General features: G+C 38.9%; 1 protein-coding gene across 1 annotated transcript in view; it reads right to left on the reverse strand.

The window, feature by feature from the left end:
* HSF5 (heat shock transcription factor 5) overlaps nucleotides 1-18,439 on the reverse strand; it is a 42,410-nt gene that overhangs the window by 7,142 nt on the left and 16,829 nt on the right. Inside the window, exons 4-5 of the mRNA XM_037070231.1 lie at nucleotides 14,935-15,456; nucleotides 13,135-13,312 (exon numbers count right to left, since the gene is read on the reverse strand). Coding sequence (XP_036926126.1) covers nucleotides 13,135-13,312; nucleotides 14,935-15,456 — 700 coding nt within the window. The remainder of the gene's footprint in view (nucleotides 1-13,134; nucleotides 13,313-14,934; nucleotides 15,457-18,439) is intronic.

An 18,439-nucleotide genomic window follows, 5' to 3' on the forward strand; every position in this document is an offset into this window, starting at 1 on the left:
AAAAAGAAGATAAAAATATGAACAGTGAAAGGACAGCAAACTCATAGTTATTAACAACCACACCTAAAACAAAAGCAATCTTAGTGGACAGCTAAAACAGGAGTGGAACTACAGAAATGGAGATTACATGGAAGGTTAGCAACAGGGGAGTGGGATGGGGAGAAGGTGCAGAGAATAAGTAGCATAGATGGTGGGGAGAAAATAGACAGGTGGAGGGCAAGAGTAGAGTGAGAAATGCAGAAGCTAAAGAACTTATGATACATGGACATGAACTGAAGCAGGGGAATGTGGGTGGGAGGGGGCGTGGAGGGGAATGGAGGGGGGGAAATGGGATAACTGTAATGGCACAATCAATAAAATATATTAAAAAATAAAAATAATAAAATAAATAAAATATTTGATACTGGGAAGAACCCCAGGCCAACTGAATTTGGAAAATAAAATAAAATAACAGTAGATAGATACATGACACTATAACAGCCTTGGAGTGAGTTATGTAAAGTAGTATGAGCAACAAACCTTAATGACTGAGCTTGAAAATAGCTTTCGGCATACAGCTTCTAGTAACAAGCAGCTAAACATAATAATTTTATTAAAGTGAGCTTCTTTAATTAGCAAAGCTACCAATCAAGGAGTTAGAGTCTAGAGACCACTAAAATGTAAAAGACGTACACCAGCCTGGTGCTATTAGAGGTTTATATGACTTCATTCAGAAGAGAACCTTGCATACTCGTCAGAGAAGATAAGTGCAGTATTTAGAAACTGTAGCAGCTGAGTTGCTTTAGAGCTGAAAGGCCTTGAGGGACAAGAGCCCTGCCTCCACTTGTTTGGGAATGTTAATTCCTACCACAAGCACTCTCCAGGGTTTGGGGACTATTTCCTTAATGAAATCTCACCCATCATCCAATAGATACAAAATTCCTTTCTTCAGGAATTAACTGAACTTCACTCTTAAACATTTAGTTTCCCTTAGCTATAAATATCCCATCAGAATGTGAGACAGTCCAGTTTCCACAGTAAGATTACTATTTGGGCATGTTGAGTTTAGGCTAATACCATTATAGAAATCGGAGGTGCGTGATTTGAGTCTAGTTTTCTTTACCTCTTGGTATTTTAAATCCACAAGGAATCTCCTAAAGTCAGCCTGTGCTCCACAGGCCCACACACAGCATGGCCATGACTGATGGACAACCTCCTTCTAACAAAATACACACCTATTGACATCAATACCATGGGGATGCAAATCAAATTCAAGTCTCTTACTCAAAAAAATGTGAAGAAATCTTGAAATGTGAGAAGATGCCCCTACTCAAACAGAGCAGACAAATTTTCAAAATAATTCAGTCACAGAAGGACTCTGATAAGTACTGGATACAAAATGCTCCTGTTCAATGGGATAATGATATTCCCATGTTTAGTGTCTGAATCATAGTTTCAGAATTTGGAGTCAAAGGCATCTTTCAAGGTGAATGGAATTGTAATGTGTTAGGATAGTTGGAGCCTCATTGACGTTCCATTATGATCATTTCTCTTAATGATAGTGACAGTTGAAATCTAAGTGGTACTTCAGGAATTTTACATTTGGTTTCTATTATTCACAGTTTAACCTTGGAGTTTAGTATCTATCAAAATAAAAACATTTGGTCATCTACAAGAACTAAATTAACTACTAGATCATTGCCAGTGCTCCCCACAAGTACCTCCTCACTCTCTTAAGGGCTTCTCTGGCCATCAACGATTGGGGCTGTGAAAAGATCAGAAGCCAAGGACAAAGACTTGCTAATACAGGGTGCAACAGACTGAATGCTTGTGTTTCCCCCACCAATTTACATGTGGAAACACAACCCCCAATGTGATGGCGTTAGAATGTGAGACCTTTGGGAAGTAATTAGGTCATGAGAGTGAGCCCTTATGAATGAGATTAGTGCCCTTTTTTAAGAGATGAGAGCTCCCTTTTCCCTTCTGCCATGTGAGGACACAGTAAAATGATGGCCACCTATGAACCAGGAAGGGGGCTATCACCAGACAACGAACCTGCTGGTCCCTTGATCCTGAACTTCCCAGCCTCCAGAACTGTGAAAAAGAAACTTCTGGCATTCATAAGCCACCTATTGTATGGTATTTTTGTTATAGCAGCCCAAACTGAGTACACAGAGCAGGGAAATTTTTTCTGTAATGAGCCAGATAGTAAATATTTTAGGCTTTGTGGGCCGTATGGCCTCTATTGCAACTGCTCGGCTCCCCCGCTGTGGTGTGAAAAGAGCCACAGATAGATACGTGTAAATGAATGCATGTGGCTGTGTGCGCCAACTAAACGTTATTATGAGCACTGAGATTTGAATTGCATATCATTTATGTGTCTTCTTTTGATCTCCCCCTTACCATTTAAGGTTGGTAAGTGAAAACCACGTTTACCATGCAGGCCACATAAAAAGAGGCGGTGAGGTAAATTTGGCGCAGGGGCTATAGTTTACCAGCTCCTGTTCTAATAGCACATGCTATGGCTATAATCAAGAGAAACTTAACCAAAACAAGAGAAGATTTCATCAAATATAATATGTTATAATAGCTCTCAAAAATGGTCTTTTCTTCAAAAAAAGGTATAAATGGCAAATAACCACGCGAAAAGATGCTCCACATCATTAATCATTAGGAACTGCAACCAAAACCACAATGAGAAACCACTTCGTAAAGCTGAGAACCATATGATTTCACTCATGTATGGGATATAAAATTCAAACTCATAGACACACACAACAGTATGGTGGTGACCGGGGGAAGGGGTGGGAGAGTAGTAAAGGGTAAAGGGGGCCAAATATATGATTATGGAAGATGATTTGATTTTGGGTGGTGGGCAATACACAGATCATGTATCACAGAAATGTACACTAGAAATCTACATGAGCCCTGGCTGGTATTGCTTAGGGGATTGAGTGCCGGCCCGTATACTGGAAGGTTGCAGGTTTGGTGCCCAGTCAGGGCCCATGCCTGGGTTGCAGGCCAGATCCCCAGTTGGGAGTATGTGAAAGGCAACTGATTGATGCTTCTCTTGCACATGTTTCTCTGTCTCTCCTTCTCCCTCCCTTCCCCTCTCTCTAAATACAAATAAATAAAATCTTTAAAAAAGAAATCTATATGAGCCTATATCCAATGCCACCCAAATAAATTTAATAAAAATTAAAATAATTTAAAATAATTAAAAAAGAAATCACTCCACACTCACCAGGATCACTACAATAATAATGAAAAGTAGAAAATAACGAGTGTTAGAGAGGATGTGGAAAAATAGGAATCCTTGTACATTGCTGTTACAGAAAATAGTTTGGTAGTTCCACAATAATTAGACATAGAATTACCGTATGACCCAGCAATTGCCACTCCTAGGTATATATACGCCAAAGAATTGAAAATAGATATTCATCCCTGGCTGGTGTGGCTGGTGTGGCTCACTCATGCAGGCCTGCAAACCACAGAGTCGCTGGTTCAATTCCCAGTCAGGGCACATGCCTGGGTTGCAGGCCAGGTCCCCAGCATGGGGCACATAAGAGGCAGCCACACACTGATGTTTCTCTCCCTCTCTTTTTTCTTCCCTTCCCCCTTCTCTAAGAATAAATAAATACAATCTTTTAAAAGTTAAAAAAAAGAAAATAGATACTCAAAAAAATACATATACAGGTACGTTCATAGCAGCACTTTTCACAATAGCCAAAAGGCAGAAATAGCCCAACTATCCATCAGCAGATGAATGGATAAACAAATAGTGGTATATATATATATATATATAATGTAATATTTAGCCATAAAAAGGAATGAAGTTCTGATACACATGCTGCAGTGCAGTTGAACCTTAAAAACATTGTTATGTAAAATAGGCCAGACACAGAAGGTCACATATTACATTTCATTTATATAAAACATCAAAAAGAACACAGGTTGGTGATTGCTAAGGGCTTGAGGAGGAGGGAATGGGAGCAACTGCTTAATGAATACAGGGTTTTCTTCTGGAGCAGTGAAAGTGTTGTGCACCCAGATAGAGGTTGTACAAGATTGTGAATGTACTAAATGCCACTGAACTTTTCACTCAAAAATAGTTAATTTCACGTTATATGGATTTCACCTAAAAATATATTTTTCCTTTCAATTTGAAATGACCAGACTAGACAAAAAGCAGAAAATGACTACAAAAAATAAAATTCATAACCAAATATACCTCAGTTTTCAGTGTCAGAGATACGGTATCTTTAGTAAGACACACAGTTCTCGGTGCCAGCAGAACAGAACTGTTGAGGACACTGCTCGTGCACCCTCCCTGTACCTGGCACAGCACCCAGGCCAGGGCGGTTGCTCAGTAAGTATCCGTTAGAAGAAACCCGAGGGGTAGTTTGACTCACAACATGTTTTAAACTTCTCTTTTGGTGAGTAGGGAAAAGACTGCTCAAAAAGACAGAAAGTAAAACACAGTGGTTTCCAGGGGCTGCAGGTGGGGAGGAAGAGGGAGTCACTGTTCAATGAGCACAGAGTTTCAGTTTTGCACAATGAGGATTCTAAAGATGGATGCTGGTGACAGCAGCAGGCCAATGTGAGTGCACCTAATGCCACTGAACTGTATTTTAACATAGTTACTATGGTAAACTTTATGTCGTGTACTTTACTGCAATTTTTTTAAGACTGTTCTCGTCCCTGGGTTTTTTAAAAACACATCAGTAAGGTAAGTGTATCTGATGGAGGGAAAAGCAATTCATTCATCCATTCACTCAACAAACATTGAGAGCCACAGGTAATCTTCTAGGTGCTGGGGATACAGCAGTGAACTAAACCAAGGTGATCATGGAACTAACCTTCTAAACAGGGAGAGAAATACATAGAAAATATCAGGAAGTGATAAACACTACAGAAGAAAAATGAAGAAGGATAAAGAACAGAGATTGAGGGAGGGCAGGGCACAAGGAATAGGGTGCTATTTCAAATGGCATGGTCCCAAAGCGTCCTGTGATGGCTGTCATTTGAGTGGAGGAGTGAATAAAATGAAGGAAGAAGCCATGTGACTATCTGGGTGGAGAACACTCAGGCAGAAGGAACAGCAGTGTGAAGACAGGATACACTCGGTGTGCTCAAAGAACACGGAAGAGCCTGCTGCGGCTGGAAGACAACGGGGACAGGTGGTCGAAGCGGAAGTCAGAGCAGTCGTCAGGAGCCAAATCGTTCGGCATCTTGCAGACCACAGTAAGGATTTTATATTCTAGATGTGATATAAAACCACTGAAAATGTTTAATTAGGGAAATCAATGTTTCAAAAGGATCACTCTGATTACTGTGTGGAAAAAAAAGACCATAGGGGCCAACAATGGAAACAGAAAGACCAGCTAAGAAGCTATTGCAGGCACCTAGGCAAGAGATGTGGTGGCTGGGACCATGCTGACAGCCTGTAAAGGTGATGAGAAATGGTCGGGTTCTGGATCTACACGGAGATAGAGACGACAGGGTTTGCTCATGGGTTGGATGTGGGATGTGAGAGGAGAGAGGTGAGGAAGACCCTAAGATTTTTGGTTGACTAGAAGGGATGAGAAGTACTAGTTCTTGAAATAAGTAACATTGGGGAAAGGGTAGAATACACTAAGTTTGGAATACCTATTGGACATCCAGACAAAATTGTAGCACAGGCAATATGGTATGCGGGTCTGGAGATCAGAGAAGTTTGAGACTTGAGGCACAAATTGAGGAGTCATCACAAGGAAGGTGGTGATAAAAGCAATGAGACTGGTTGAGATTACCTAGGAATTAAATGGAGAGAGGAGAAAAGAGGTCTAAGAAATGAGCTCTGAGACTCATCAATATTTAGGAGTTAGAGAAGATGAAGAGTCAGTAGCATGAACTATGAAATGGCCAGGGAGGTTGAAGGAAAACCGAGAGAGAGTGATGTCCCAGAAGCCTAGTGAAGAAGTACTTCAGGAAGGTTAGAGGAGTCGGTCCAAATGCTGCCTGAGGCGCAGTCAAATGGGGACCGAGAACTGATCACTGGATGTGGCAACGAGGCAGTTGCTGGACCTTGACGAGGGCAGTTTTAGTTGAGTGGCAGGAATGAAAACCTGATTGGAAAACCTGGTTGAGGTAAGAATATGCTTCCAAGGAGCTTTTCTTAAAAGGGAACAATAACAAAAAAGACCTGGAGTAGTAGCTGGATGAAATTATGAATGAAGGAAAGGTGAATTTCTTCTAACATAGAACCTGTCATGGCATATCTATATGCTAACAGGAATGATCTAACATAAAAGGTAAAATGTGATTTTTGAAGAATAATTGGGGAATGAATAGCTATGAGTGCTAAGTCCACAAGCACACAAAAAGGGGATGGGATTCTATACACAAATGAAAGAGATGGCCTTTTCCCACTATGACAGGATGAAAGCTAAGGGCCAGGATCATACAGGAGGTTGATTTGTGGATGGGAAGATACGGAAGTTCTAGCTGCTTCTCTTTTCTCAGGAAAATAAGCAACAAGATCATAACTGAGAATGAAGAGAAAGGCGGGGCTGGAAGTCGGGGCAGAGAAGATGGCAGAGTAGCTTTGGGAATTTTAAGTGATGTCAGTCATTTGAAAATTACCTAACAGTAAATCTCACACTGACTTAGGGTAAGGTCTCTTAATGCCATAGAATCATGTTTTCATAGACCAACTGTTAGGCTAAGTTCTGTCAAGGAATAATAATTTGCAAGTTTATAAATTATATGGCTGCTTACACTTTCATCACAAAAGCTAACTTTTTAGCAAAAAGGTTCTAGCTTAAGCCTAAGTCATTTATTTCCTCCCCAACCCTATTGAAATGAAAATGTAACTAGATGTCATAATAATGCCAATATTCCACAACTCTTCTGTTTCACAGCAGGAAGCCCAGGTCAATTAAGACTCATTTATCAATACCACTAACCAAAGGATAAGGTTTTACTCAGGAACAAGAAAAACAGGAAAAGTTAAAGATAACTAATGTGCTAATTATTTTATCAGTTACACTTATAACCATATTATGTAGTGCAAGAGAGGAAGTTATTATTTTAACAGCAGGCACCAGAGTTCCTCTTGGGAAGGTAACTGTCATTGTTGAGGCATATATCTTGACAGGCTGTTGGTGGGCGAAGGTGTGGCCTCAAGGACATGAGGAAATAGAAGAGATACCTAACCTTCTCTGCCTGAGTAAGATGCAGAGCTCAGGACCTGGAGAAAGAACAGGAAAAAAAGGGACGAGAGAAGAGAAGGTATGGTGCTAGTATAAGGAAAGAGGACAACACAGCCGAGGTTGTATTGACAGTGACAAGGAAAGGTGAGAAGGTGGAAACGTGACTGAAGGTCTTTCAGAAAGAAGGATGGTCAACATTCCATTCAATTATTTGCAATATTTTAAATGCAAACCCTTTCTACCTCCCCAAATTTTCAGAAAAGTGTGCCACACATCCAAATGCCTAATGTAAATGCTTGGGAGAGGGGAGAAATCAAAGGAAGGGTAACCCTCTGTATCTGGTATGGCATGGAGCAGAAAGATAGCTTTAGGAGGTGAGGAATGGGCGAATTTGGAAGTAAGGAGAAGCAGAAAACTCCAAAATAAAAGTGACTGTAAGCTTTAGAGATTCTCAGAAATCGTGGAAAAGCATTTTTGGTTTGGGGTAAGGTTACCTTAAGTCAATAATATCAAAACCTCAAAAGTAAGGTTAATATCTGGGACATAAACATGTTTTCAAAACATTCTTTAATTTGCCCTGGCTGGTATAGCTCAGTGGATTGAGTGCAAGCCTGTGAACTAAAGGACTGGGGTTCGATTCCCAGTCAGGGCACATGGGTTGCAGGCCAGTTCCCAGCAGGGAATGCACGAGAGGCAACCATGCATTGATATTTCTCTCCCTCTCTCCTTCTCTTCCCCTCTAAAAAGATAAATAAATAAAATCTATAAGAATAAAAATATTAAAAAATTCTTTAATTCACTCTATTTTTAGTATTTTTGGATTTTTTCAATTAAAAAAAATCTAGGAAAACAGAAAAAAAGATGAAAATTTCCCCAAATCCCACCACTGTGTAGATTCTTATAAAATTTAGAAGTAAAAGAGGCCCTGGCTGGTGTAGCTCAGTGGATTGAGCGCGGGCCTGCGAACCACACAATTGCAGTTCGATTCCCAGTCAGGGCACATGCCTGGGTTGCAGGCCAGTTCCCGGCAGGGGACACACCAGAAGCAACCATACATTGATATTTCTCTCCTTCTCTCCTTTCCTCTAAAGATAAATAAATTAAAATTCTTTAAAAAAAAAAAAAGAAGTAAAAGAAATACTTCTCATGACCAATTCGACCTTCCCAGAAGGAATCACTGTTACATGTATCAGTGTTATACACTCTTGGCCTTTTTTCTATAATTATATAGTATACACTTTTACTTAATTTATTTTGTTTATCCTCACCCGAGAACATTTTTTCAGTCCTTCTAGAGAGAGAAGGGAGAGAAAAACATCAGTGCAAGAGAGAAGCATGATTGGATCAAACCTGTAACCCTCTGGTTACGTGACGACATTCTGACCAACTGAGCCACACCAGCCTGGGCTACTTTTCCCTCTTTTAGTCTTTCTAGAAATTGGATTGTCCTAAGATATATTATGCTGCAACTTGCTTCATTCACTTAACGTATTACAAATGCTACCTTTCAGGTAACAACATATCAAGCTACTCTTTCTTAAATGGTTGCATAGTATTTTATTACACGAGTTTATCAGAATTTATCTAGTTCCCTATTATCAGGCATTTATGCTTTTTCCAGTTACCAATCACTATAGTAAACTCTGTAGGAGAGATACCTAGGAGTGGAATTCCTAGGAGTCAAAACACATGAACATTATAGTCATTTATAGATAATGCCAAATTGTCCTCCAAACAGGCCTACAAATTTACATCCCAGAACAGTGTATAGGAGGTTCCTTTTTCCCTGTGCCTTTATCAAACTTGGAATTAGCAGTAGTTTGTTTTGCCAATCAGATTAGCCCAAAAAATTTTTAGTTGATTTAATTTGCATTTATCTGATTACTCGTTTCTCTGAGGGTTCAACATCTTTTCATATTCATATTGGTCGTATTTCTTCTTCTAAATTGTGCATTGATATCGTTTTAGTTATTTTTATTGGGTTGCCTTTTTATTGGTTTATAGAAGCTTTTATGCTTATGGATGCAAAGCTTTATATTTTGAGCTGTAAATATTTTTTCTTAGCCCATGTAACAGAGTTCTAGTTGTCTCTTATAATCAATATTTATTCTTCCTTTAAATCATGGTGTAGTTTAAATAGGCAGATAGTTTATCTAGGCAGATAGCATTTTCAAGCTCCCCTGCAGCTAGTTTGATGATGTGACCAAGTTCTGGAATTTTCATTAGGATTGCATTGAATTTATAAATCAATTGGGGAGAACTGTCACTTTAACAATACTGGGTCTTCTTATCCATGAACATGGCATATCTTTCCATTTATGTCTTAATTTCTTTTAGCAAAATTTATACTTCTAGTGTAGAGGTCTTAGGCATTTCTGTTCAGTCTATTGCTAGGCACCTTATGATTTTGGTCCTACTGTAAATGTTTGCCTCTTTACATTTCCATTTTCCAGTTGCTAGTTTATAAAAATACAATTGGTTTTTGTATATTAACTTATTTTCTGCAACCTCTCTAAGTTAATTTATTCTAGTAGTTGATTTATAGACTTCCTATTTTTACATAATCATATCATCTACAAATAGTTTATTTCTTCTTTTCTGATCTTTAGGTCCTTTCAGATCCTGGTCTACTGAATGGGTAGGTCCACCAGTACAATATGAAATACATATTCATGATGTAGTCAAAGTGGGCATCTTGCCTTATTCTCAGTCTCTGGGGAATAAACAGTTTAGTCTTTCACCATTTATTATGGTCTTTGCTAGACATGTTTTATAGATGCTCTTTATTAATTTGAGAAATTTTCTACTATTTCTGCTTCATCCAGAGTTTTTATTTTTATTTATTTATTTTATTTTTTAATTTCATACTTCCAGCATTTTTTCTTAAGTTTATTTATTTATTTTAAAATATATTTTGATTATACCATTACAGTTGTTCTATTCGCCCCTTCATTCCCCTGCACACCCCTCTCCCACCATTCTCCCCCTTTAGTTTATGACCATGTGTCTCAAGTTCTTTAGATTCTATATTTCCCCTACTATTCTTGCCCTCCCCCCTGTCTATTTTCTTCCTACCATCTATGCTACTTATTCTCTGTACCTTCTCCCCCCTTCTCCTCCTCCCACTCCCCTGTTGCTAACCCTCCATGTGATCTCCATTTCTATGGTTCTGCTCCTGATCTAGCTGTCCTCTTGGTTTGCTTTTGTTTTAGGTGTGGTTGTTAATAACTGTGAGTTTGCTGTCCTTTCACTGTTCATATTTTTATCTTCTTTTTCTTAGATAAGTCCCTTTAACATTTCATATAATAAGGGCTTGGTGATGATGAACTCCTTGAATTTGATCTTATCTGAGAAGCACTTTATCTGTCCTTCCATTCTAAATGAAAGCTTTGCTGGATAGAGCAGTCTTGGCTGTAGGTCTTTGGATTTCATGACTTGGAATACTTCTTTCCAGCTCCTTCTTGCCAGCAAGGTCTCTTTTGAGAAATCCGATGACAATCTGATGTGATGGGAACTCCTCTGTAGGTGACTGTCCCATGATCTCTTGCTGCTTCTAGGATTCTCTCCTTCATTTTGGTCTTGGCTAATGTAATTATGATGTGCCTTGGTGTGTTCCTTCTTGGGTCAAACTTCTTTGGGACTCTCTGAGCTTCCTGGATTTCCTGGACGTCTATTTCCTTTGCCAGACTAGGGAAGTTCTCCTTTATTATTTGTTCAAATAAGTTTTCCATTCGTGGCTGTTTCTTTTCCCCTTCTGGTACCCCTATAATTCAGATGTTGGAACATTTAAAGAGGTCCTGGAGGTTCCTAAGCCTCTCCTCATTTTTTTCAATTCTTATGACTTCACATTTTTCTGTTTGGTCATTTCTTCGTTCTTTCTGGTCCACTCCCTTGATGTGAGTCCCAGTTTCCTTTCCATCACTGTTGGTTTCCTGTGCATTTCCCTTCATTTCAATTAGTTTAGCCTTCATATGTTCCTCTAATTTGTGACTATAATCAACCAGTTCTGTGAGCATCCTGATGACCAGTGTTTTGAACTATGCATCTGAGAGGTTTGCTATTTCTTTTTCGCTTAGAGTTATCGGCTCTGGGGCTTTAAGTTCTTCTTGAGCCATATTTTGGACTGTTTGTGCCTGTTACTATGAGGAGCGGAGCCCTAGGTGTTCACCAGGGCGGGGCAACTCAGTCGCTGGGTTGTGATACTGTATGTGGGGCGGGGTCAAAGGGGAGCAATGGCGGTCCCCTCTGCTGCCTCCCACCACCGGGGCCCACATGGTTCGTCCCACTGCTTACTCCTCTGCTGGTTTATCTGCACTCAAATGTGTGACCACGGCCAGCCCACTGCCCTGCACCTTCACTGGGTCCGCCTGATGCTACCCCGGCTGCCTGGGCGCCTGGTTTGGGGGATCTTTCCTGCCCCACCCTCCTCCGCTGCTGGCTCCACCCCTCTTACCAGTCCGGTTGAATGGTTCGTTGTTGTTGGACTTCCGTATAGTTCAATTTTCTGTTCTTTGGCTGTGTCTTTGTTTACTAAACCTTTGTTTCAAACATTCAAACATGGTTGTGGGAGAAGGCACATTTATTATGAATGAGTCCTAAATTTTCTCAGGTGTTTTCCCCACATGTATTGAAATCGTCATACAGTTTTTCTCCCTTATTCTGTTAATAAGGTGAATAACACAGTTTAACATTTAAAAATCAATTAATTTTGCATAAAGAACCCAATGAATCTGAGCAACATCTCAATCATATCAGTATCAGTTTACTCTTGGAGAAATTCTCACAGAATTTCTCAAGTTTTTAAAGGTTATAAAATGATTGTTTGACCTGACTAATTCTACTGAATTTCATGCCTCTGATATGCATATAACTGAAGAATATTAAAGCTGTCCAATGGAGACTTAGGTAACTTGTTTTGGGATCACATAAGAAAAACATTCTGTTAGATATCACTATTTTCTTTAAAAATGATTTTGCTCAATTTCCCTAAACAGGGGTGTCAAACTCATTTTCGCCAGGAGCCCCATTAGCCTCATGGTTGCTTTCAAAGGGCCGAGTGTCATTTCAGGATTGCATAAATGTAACTACTCCTTAACAGTTAAGTGAGAGCTCAGTGCCGCTGCTGGGTAGGAACAGGTGGAGGGCTGGATTCGGCCCATGGGCTTTGCATTTGCCACCTTTGTAAGGCCTACAAAGAGCAGAACCAACTACATGTGCCTAAAATAATCACTAATTCTCGGCTCCTACAGACCACAAGGGAAACAATCTCACTGATAAAGCCATACATATCTTTTTTAAAAGATTTTATTTATTTATTTTTAGAGAGAGGGGAAGGGAGGGAGAAAGGGAAGGAGAGAAACACCAATATGTGGTTGCCTCTCACATGCCCCCCTACTGGGGACCTGGCCTGCAACCCAGGCATGTGCCCTCCTAGACTGGGAATTGAACTGGCAACCCTTTGGTTTGCAGGCCTGCGCTCAATCCACTGACTGAACTACACCAGCCAGGGCCCATAAATATCTTTATAACACGTTCAGGATAATGTCTTTAATGTTCATCTAATTTTTTCCTGCTACAACTTAAGCACATTCCCTCTTGTCCTACAGTCTATTAATAAGAAAACAAATACATCTACAATTACAAAGTCTTTGGCATCTGAAGCAGTTATTAAATCACCCTTCACCCTTCTCCAAGTTAAATAACCCAAATTCCTTTGCTTTTATTTAATATGTTCCGTCTTTTTGAAAGTTCAATTCTTACATGAAATACTGGAGAAAAAACATTTACATACTTTACAAGGACAATTAAGGAAAATATGAACTAAAATTATAGCTAAACAAAACAGCAATGTGATAAGTATCATACAATTAATAATTAATGAAGATGCAGAAAATGTGTCATTCATATATTAATTCTACAGCATGGCTTTACTTCTAACGCTCTAGAGCACAGTAATCCTTACCAGGGGACTTTCCTTGCCGTGAGTTGCTTCTTCGCTCTCTGTATCTGGCTGGAGTGGATAAACCTGTGTCTCTACTTGGCTTGCTAGCAGGCCCCATCTCTGAAATAAGGAATCCCATCTGTTCTGAAGGCAAAATATTCTCAGGTGGACTAGTCTGGCATTTTATACTGGCATCCACCTAAAATATTAAACCCACTCATTATTCTGAATGTTCTCCAAATATTCACTTAAAAGCTCAGAAATTTTATCAGAGGAGTTTTATTATAGAAGCATGATCCAATAAACATGCTTGGAAACATCCTTATGAATATTACCTTTAATTTTGTTGCTTTAATCTGAACATTCAGTGTTAGGACATGTATTTCCCCATAGACAAACCACTGACATGTGCAGCTAAAACATTTACTTGTACTCAGATTTACTAGGAAGCTTATTGAGTTTTTTTTTTAATTCACACAAAAAATTTACAAATGGTTAAGATCACCGTCTTTTTTCACTCTAGCATCCCTTCCATTGGGTTTCCCTTCCTGTTGGTCATACTGGAAGGTCACAGACATAATTCTGTCAGATGATGTCATTGGAGCTGAGGACACTTTATTCTACTAATGTTTTATTCTTCGCCTTACAGAAGTCCTCAGCCCTTATAAAATCTAGATCTTCCCTGCTTATGAGAGATGAGTTTCTTCCTTGCAGTTCCTAAGTTTTCTTTGGAATGTCAAATCCCTTTGTCAAGGTGACCGACTTCTGAAATATTCCATGTTCAAATATATTTTTAAAGTAACTGTGTGAATGCAATTTTAAGGTATGAAATCAAATATTTTGGATGCTACTATGCAGGAACAAAGATACATTTCCCTTTAGCATATTTGAAACATAATGGGCCTATATTTGGTCTACTGAATTTACATTATTTTAACACATGATGTATGGGGTGTCGACAGTTGGGCTCAAAAAAATCCCCCCCAAAACAGTGAGTTCATAGATACCCAAGACAATTACATCTACAATTAGAGTTGAAAAAGAATGCATTTTAAAAACTGCCTAAAAGTTACCTTGGGAATCTCTAACAATAAAGATATTTTCAGTGCCATTGAAGAAAAAAATTAAAGATGTGTGTGTGTGTGTGTGTGTGTGTATCAGGCTAAGATCAAGAAAAAAAATACTTGTTAATTCTTAAAGAGTGATTTTATTTTGTATGTACTTTTATTTAGAATCAGAGTGTATTCATTTTCTGGTCAAAACTAGCAGCAATAAAGGAATTAGCCTCTATCTACAGAACATGTCTGTCAAACCAGAGTCAGAGGTGTGCTTTAGGGATACAGGTATTAGTAAAGAAACTCAAAGTCAATTAGAATTCAATAATGCTGTAAGAAAGTATAAAAAGACGTCCAACCACATGCTTAGTTCCATGCTACAAATGGCTAGGAAGTCCTAATATCACCTGTCAGGTAAACTGTCCCTTTTAAGCAGTGGAATTTAATCTGCCAAGCACACCTAGTCCATCCAAATTAAGAGGAAGCAAAACTCAATGAACGCTTTTAACGTGAAAATAAGCCTTATACCACAATGCTCAGACTGCCTCTCTAGAAGCTGACTTCAGACCATAACACAGTGAGAGGGTATCTGAAGGTTAAGGTTACTTCTTTCTGAATATTTTATGCAGAACCACTGGCACATGACCCTTCGAGAAAGCATGATGAATTAATATTAAACCCCAATAAAATAAGAACAACTCTCTAGTAGAGCAGCAAGAAAACTAGATACGTTAAGCTTTATTAGCATTTTTTCTTTTCCCCTTACCTCGTGTGGGCTGAATGACAGCCCTTCCTGCACAAATACCACTGAAGATGGAGATGGATTCCTACTTAGCTGCTCCTTCAGTTTGACATGACTTTGCTGGATGGCTGTAGATTCCTGCATGGTAGTATTTTCAACAGGCTGAGCTGTGTGGATGGTATACATGTACTCAGGTGATTGTGGTAGAGAGCAGGTAATTGCTTGTTCTGTTCCAACCACAAAAGATGTAATATCTGAACCTACAGGAGTGAGTGGCTCCAGCTGGCTAGCCTGACTTGTGGAAGATGGATTGCTGTTGCTGGAATTAGGTAGGATATGTTGGCCTCTGTTAGACTGAGATATTGGGCACTGATTCTCAACAGGCTCCACCTTTACCATCTCCAATTTAGGGGAGGAATGCAACTCATCTAAGATGCGAAAAACAGCCTCTAGGTTTACTTCTGTCTTTTTATTTTCATCAGTGGTACTGCAAGGCCAATTAGAAGGCAGAAATTCAACTGGATAGGAGGATTGCATTGGAGGATTCTGGGAAAAAAGAAAATAGGACTGTTTGGATAGAAAGTCAAATATGAGATTAAGGAGGAAAGAAACAACATATAGACTGATGAATACTAAACATAAAGAGAGTAAACTTAAGCTAAAACCTACTAAAAAACTTGAACAGCACTCAACTTTTCAGCAGTGGTAGCTTCAATTCTATTGTTAACATTTATTTAGCAACTATTATATAGATGTCTGTCACTTCCTATGTTAATTCTGAAATGGACCATCAATTCTCAGGGTTAAAGTATACAAAACCAAAAGCCTATAGTACCCAAATACCTCATTTGCTGCTAAAATGTTTATATACCACCCTGACTGGTGTGGCTCAGTGGGATGGGCATTGTCCTGCAAACTGGAAGGTTGTCGGTTAGATTCCCAGTCAAGGCACATGCCTGGGTTGTGGGCCAGGTCCCTGGTTGGGTGCATGCAAGAGGCAACTGATCGATGTTTCTTTGGCACATCAATGTTTCTTTTTCTCTCTCTCCTCCTCCCTCCCCCTCTCTTTAACAATAAATAAATAAAATCAAACTTAAAAAATGTTTATATACCAAGTCCTTCCATGAAGGTTGACAGACAAAACATCACTTGTATCTATCATACGCTGTTTTAGGAATGCAGTAAGGACATTTCAAACACGGGATGCTCTCAAGTCCAGCAATGTTTCCATAGATTCAGGGGGAGGTACTGTTCCAAGTGAATGATCTGAGAAAAATGAGTGGAGTATCAAATGTCCTTTGGTTTTTGAGATTGTATATATGTATGTATGTACGTATGTATTCACTTCCATTTCATTTGGGGAACTTACTCAGTTAAACTTAATTCACAAATAATATCTGAGTGTCTACTACGTACTGGCCAATTTGCTGGGAAAGTAAAACTGCTTCTCTGACTTTCTGGCCTCAGGTAGTGGCAGCTCTACTCTTCTTAAATCTTTTAAAAACTCTCTCCTTGATTCTTTCTCTCTTCACAACCAGTTCTCCAACAAGTGTTGTGAGTTCTGTCTTCCAAACCTAACTGGGATCCAGCCAGTCATCACCGTTACTCACTGGTTCCACCATGTCTCTTCTGGATTAGACTGTAGGCTTCTAATCAGGATCACTGCTCCCATCCTTTATTCTCTATTCTCCACACAGAAGTCAGTGATTCTTTTTTATTAAATTTACTGGGGTGACATTGGCTCACCACTGTTTATTTTTAATAATAAAACAATAGATTAAAATAGCTGTCACTTTTAGATTCATCTTCTATAGATTTAGGGGGAGGTACTATTCCAAATTATCTGAGAATAAATTAATATTCTATTTATTGGTTCCTGAGATTGTTTATTTTTAATAATAAAATAATAGATTAAAATAGCTGTCACTTTTAGATTGATCTTTAAGATATATTCTCATACAATGCACTTTGCACAGAGTAGGCATTCAATTACGTTTGGTGATAAATGATCTGAAGCTATGAACATAAAATACTAAAAAGAAATAATTAAATAAAACATGTAATGAGCCCTGGCCAGTTCCTGCATCCAGGTGGCTCAGTTGGTTGGAGCGTCATTCCCTACACCAAAAGGCTGCGGGTTCAATCCCCAGTCAGGGCACATACCTAGGTTGCAGGTTTGATACCCAACTGGGCCATGTACAGGAGGCAACTGATTGATGTTTCTCTCTTATATTGATGCCTCTCTCTCTCCCTACAGCCCCCACCTTCCTCTTTCTCTAAAAATCAATTAAACATACCCTCAGGCGAGGATTAAAAAACAAACAAAAAGAACATGCAATGAGTCGATGTTGCCAAATGCAGAGGTTTGCAGGGTAGGCATTCAGTAAATGTTGATTATCTCAGATTATAAACCTAAAATACAGAAGTTATGATTAAATAAAACACATAGTGTGTCAGTGTTGCCAAACACACTGTAATGATTGTGTCAATGATTTGAAGAACACTAATGCCAAATCATGTAAATTTAATGGTTTAAGCATCAAGCAACTTTAGTACAGCCAACAGCACCATTTATTGAGTTCTCACTATGTGCCAAGCATGGGAAAAGTGCTTTATGTATGTTATTTCATTTAATTGTTACAAGAAGTCTATGAATCTCCATTTCCATACGTTAAAACTAAGTTCAAAGAAACGTCATAATTTACACAAAGTTGCACTGAAATAACTGAGAGAACCAGGTTTCAAACTCAGGGCTGCCTGACTCACCAGCTCTTGCTCTTAACCACTACACCAAACAATAAACTGACCATCCCTGCACACTGCCACTCACACCTACCATCCAGCTCACTGCATGCATTTCCAGAACGGCATTGGAAATACTTCCCCTTTCTTTCTATTTTAAAATTTCATGTCTACTTAGCTTTCTTTTTCTACAATAAACATGCATTGTCTTTGTAGTAAGAAAAGGTCTTTAAAGATGTTTTTAATGACTTAAGACAAACATAATCAAGATATGAACAGTTCAGAGCATCACCAGAATGATTCAGAGGAGAGAGTGTCTGGATTCACAAACAAAAGCATCTAATTTGTATGACAGGTATGTCCCTGTGGTCAAGACAAATAGACTAGACTATCATGGTTGATGATACCTGCCATTAAAAATGTCCAACTAAGCCCCCTTGATCTGATTCTATACTCTCCAAACAACAAGCCGATTATAATTTGATTTCCCATGTAGACTTTCTCAAAAAAAAATTAAAAAGGAATGTGCTTTTGAGTACTGGAATGCCACTCATAAGATATTCTCTTAAGAACAGAAACTGTCTTGGCTACAGGATATCAAAGGCAAACACATAATTCCAATCTTTAAGCAGTTATAACATAAAGTACAAAGCATACAATTTTATTTTATCCTAGAAATATCAGTCTAAAACAACTGTTTCATAGTGAATAATGAGAAGATAATTGATCATTGAAGTACATTGTTTACAACATGGGTGCTGAAGGGGACCAGCCCTTAAATTTCTTT

Source organism: Sturnira hondurensis, unplaced genomic scaffold, assembly GCF_014824575.4.
Source record: "Sturnira hondurensis isolate 20B ecotype Veracruz unplaced genomic scaffold, ASM1482457v3 Scaffold0018728, whole genome shotgun sequence".
NCBI classification, from domain to species: domain Eukaryota; kingdom Metazoa; phylum Chordata; class Mammalia; order Chiroptera; family Phyllostomidae; genus Sturnira; species Sturnira hondurensis.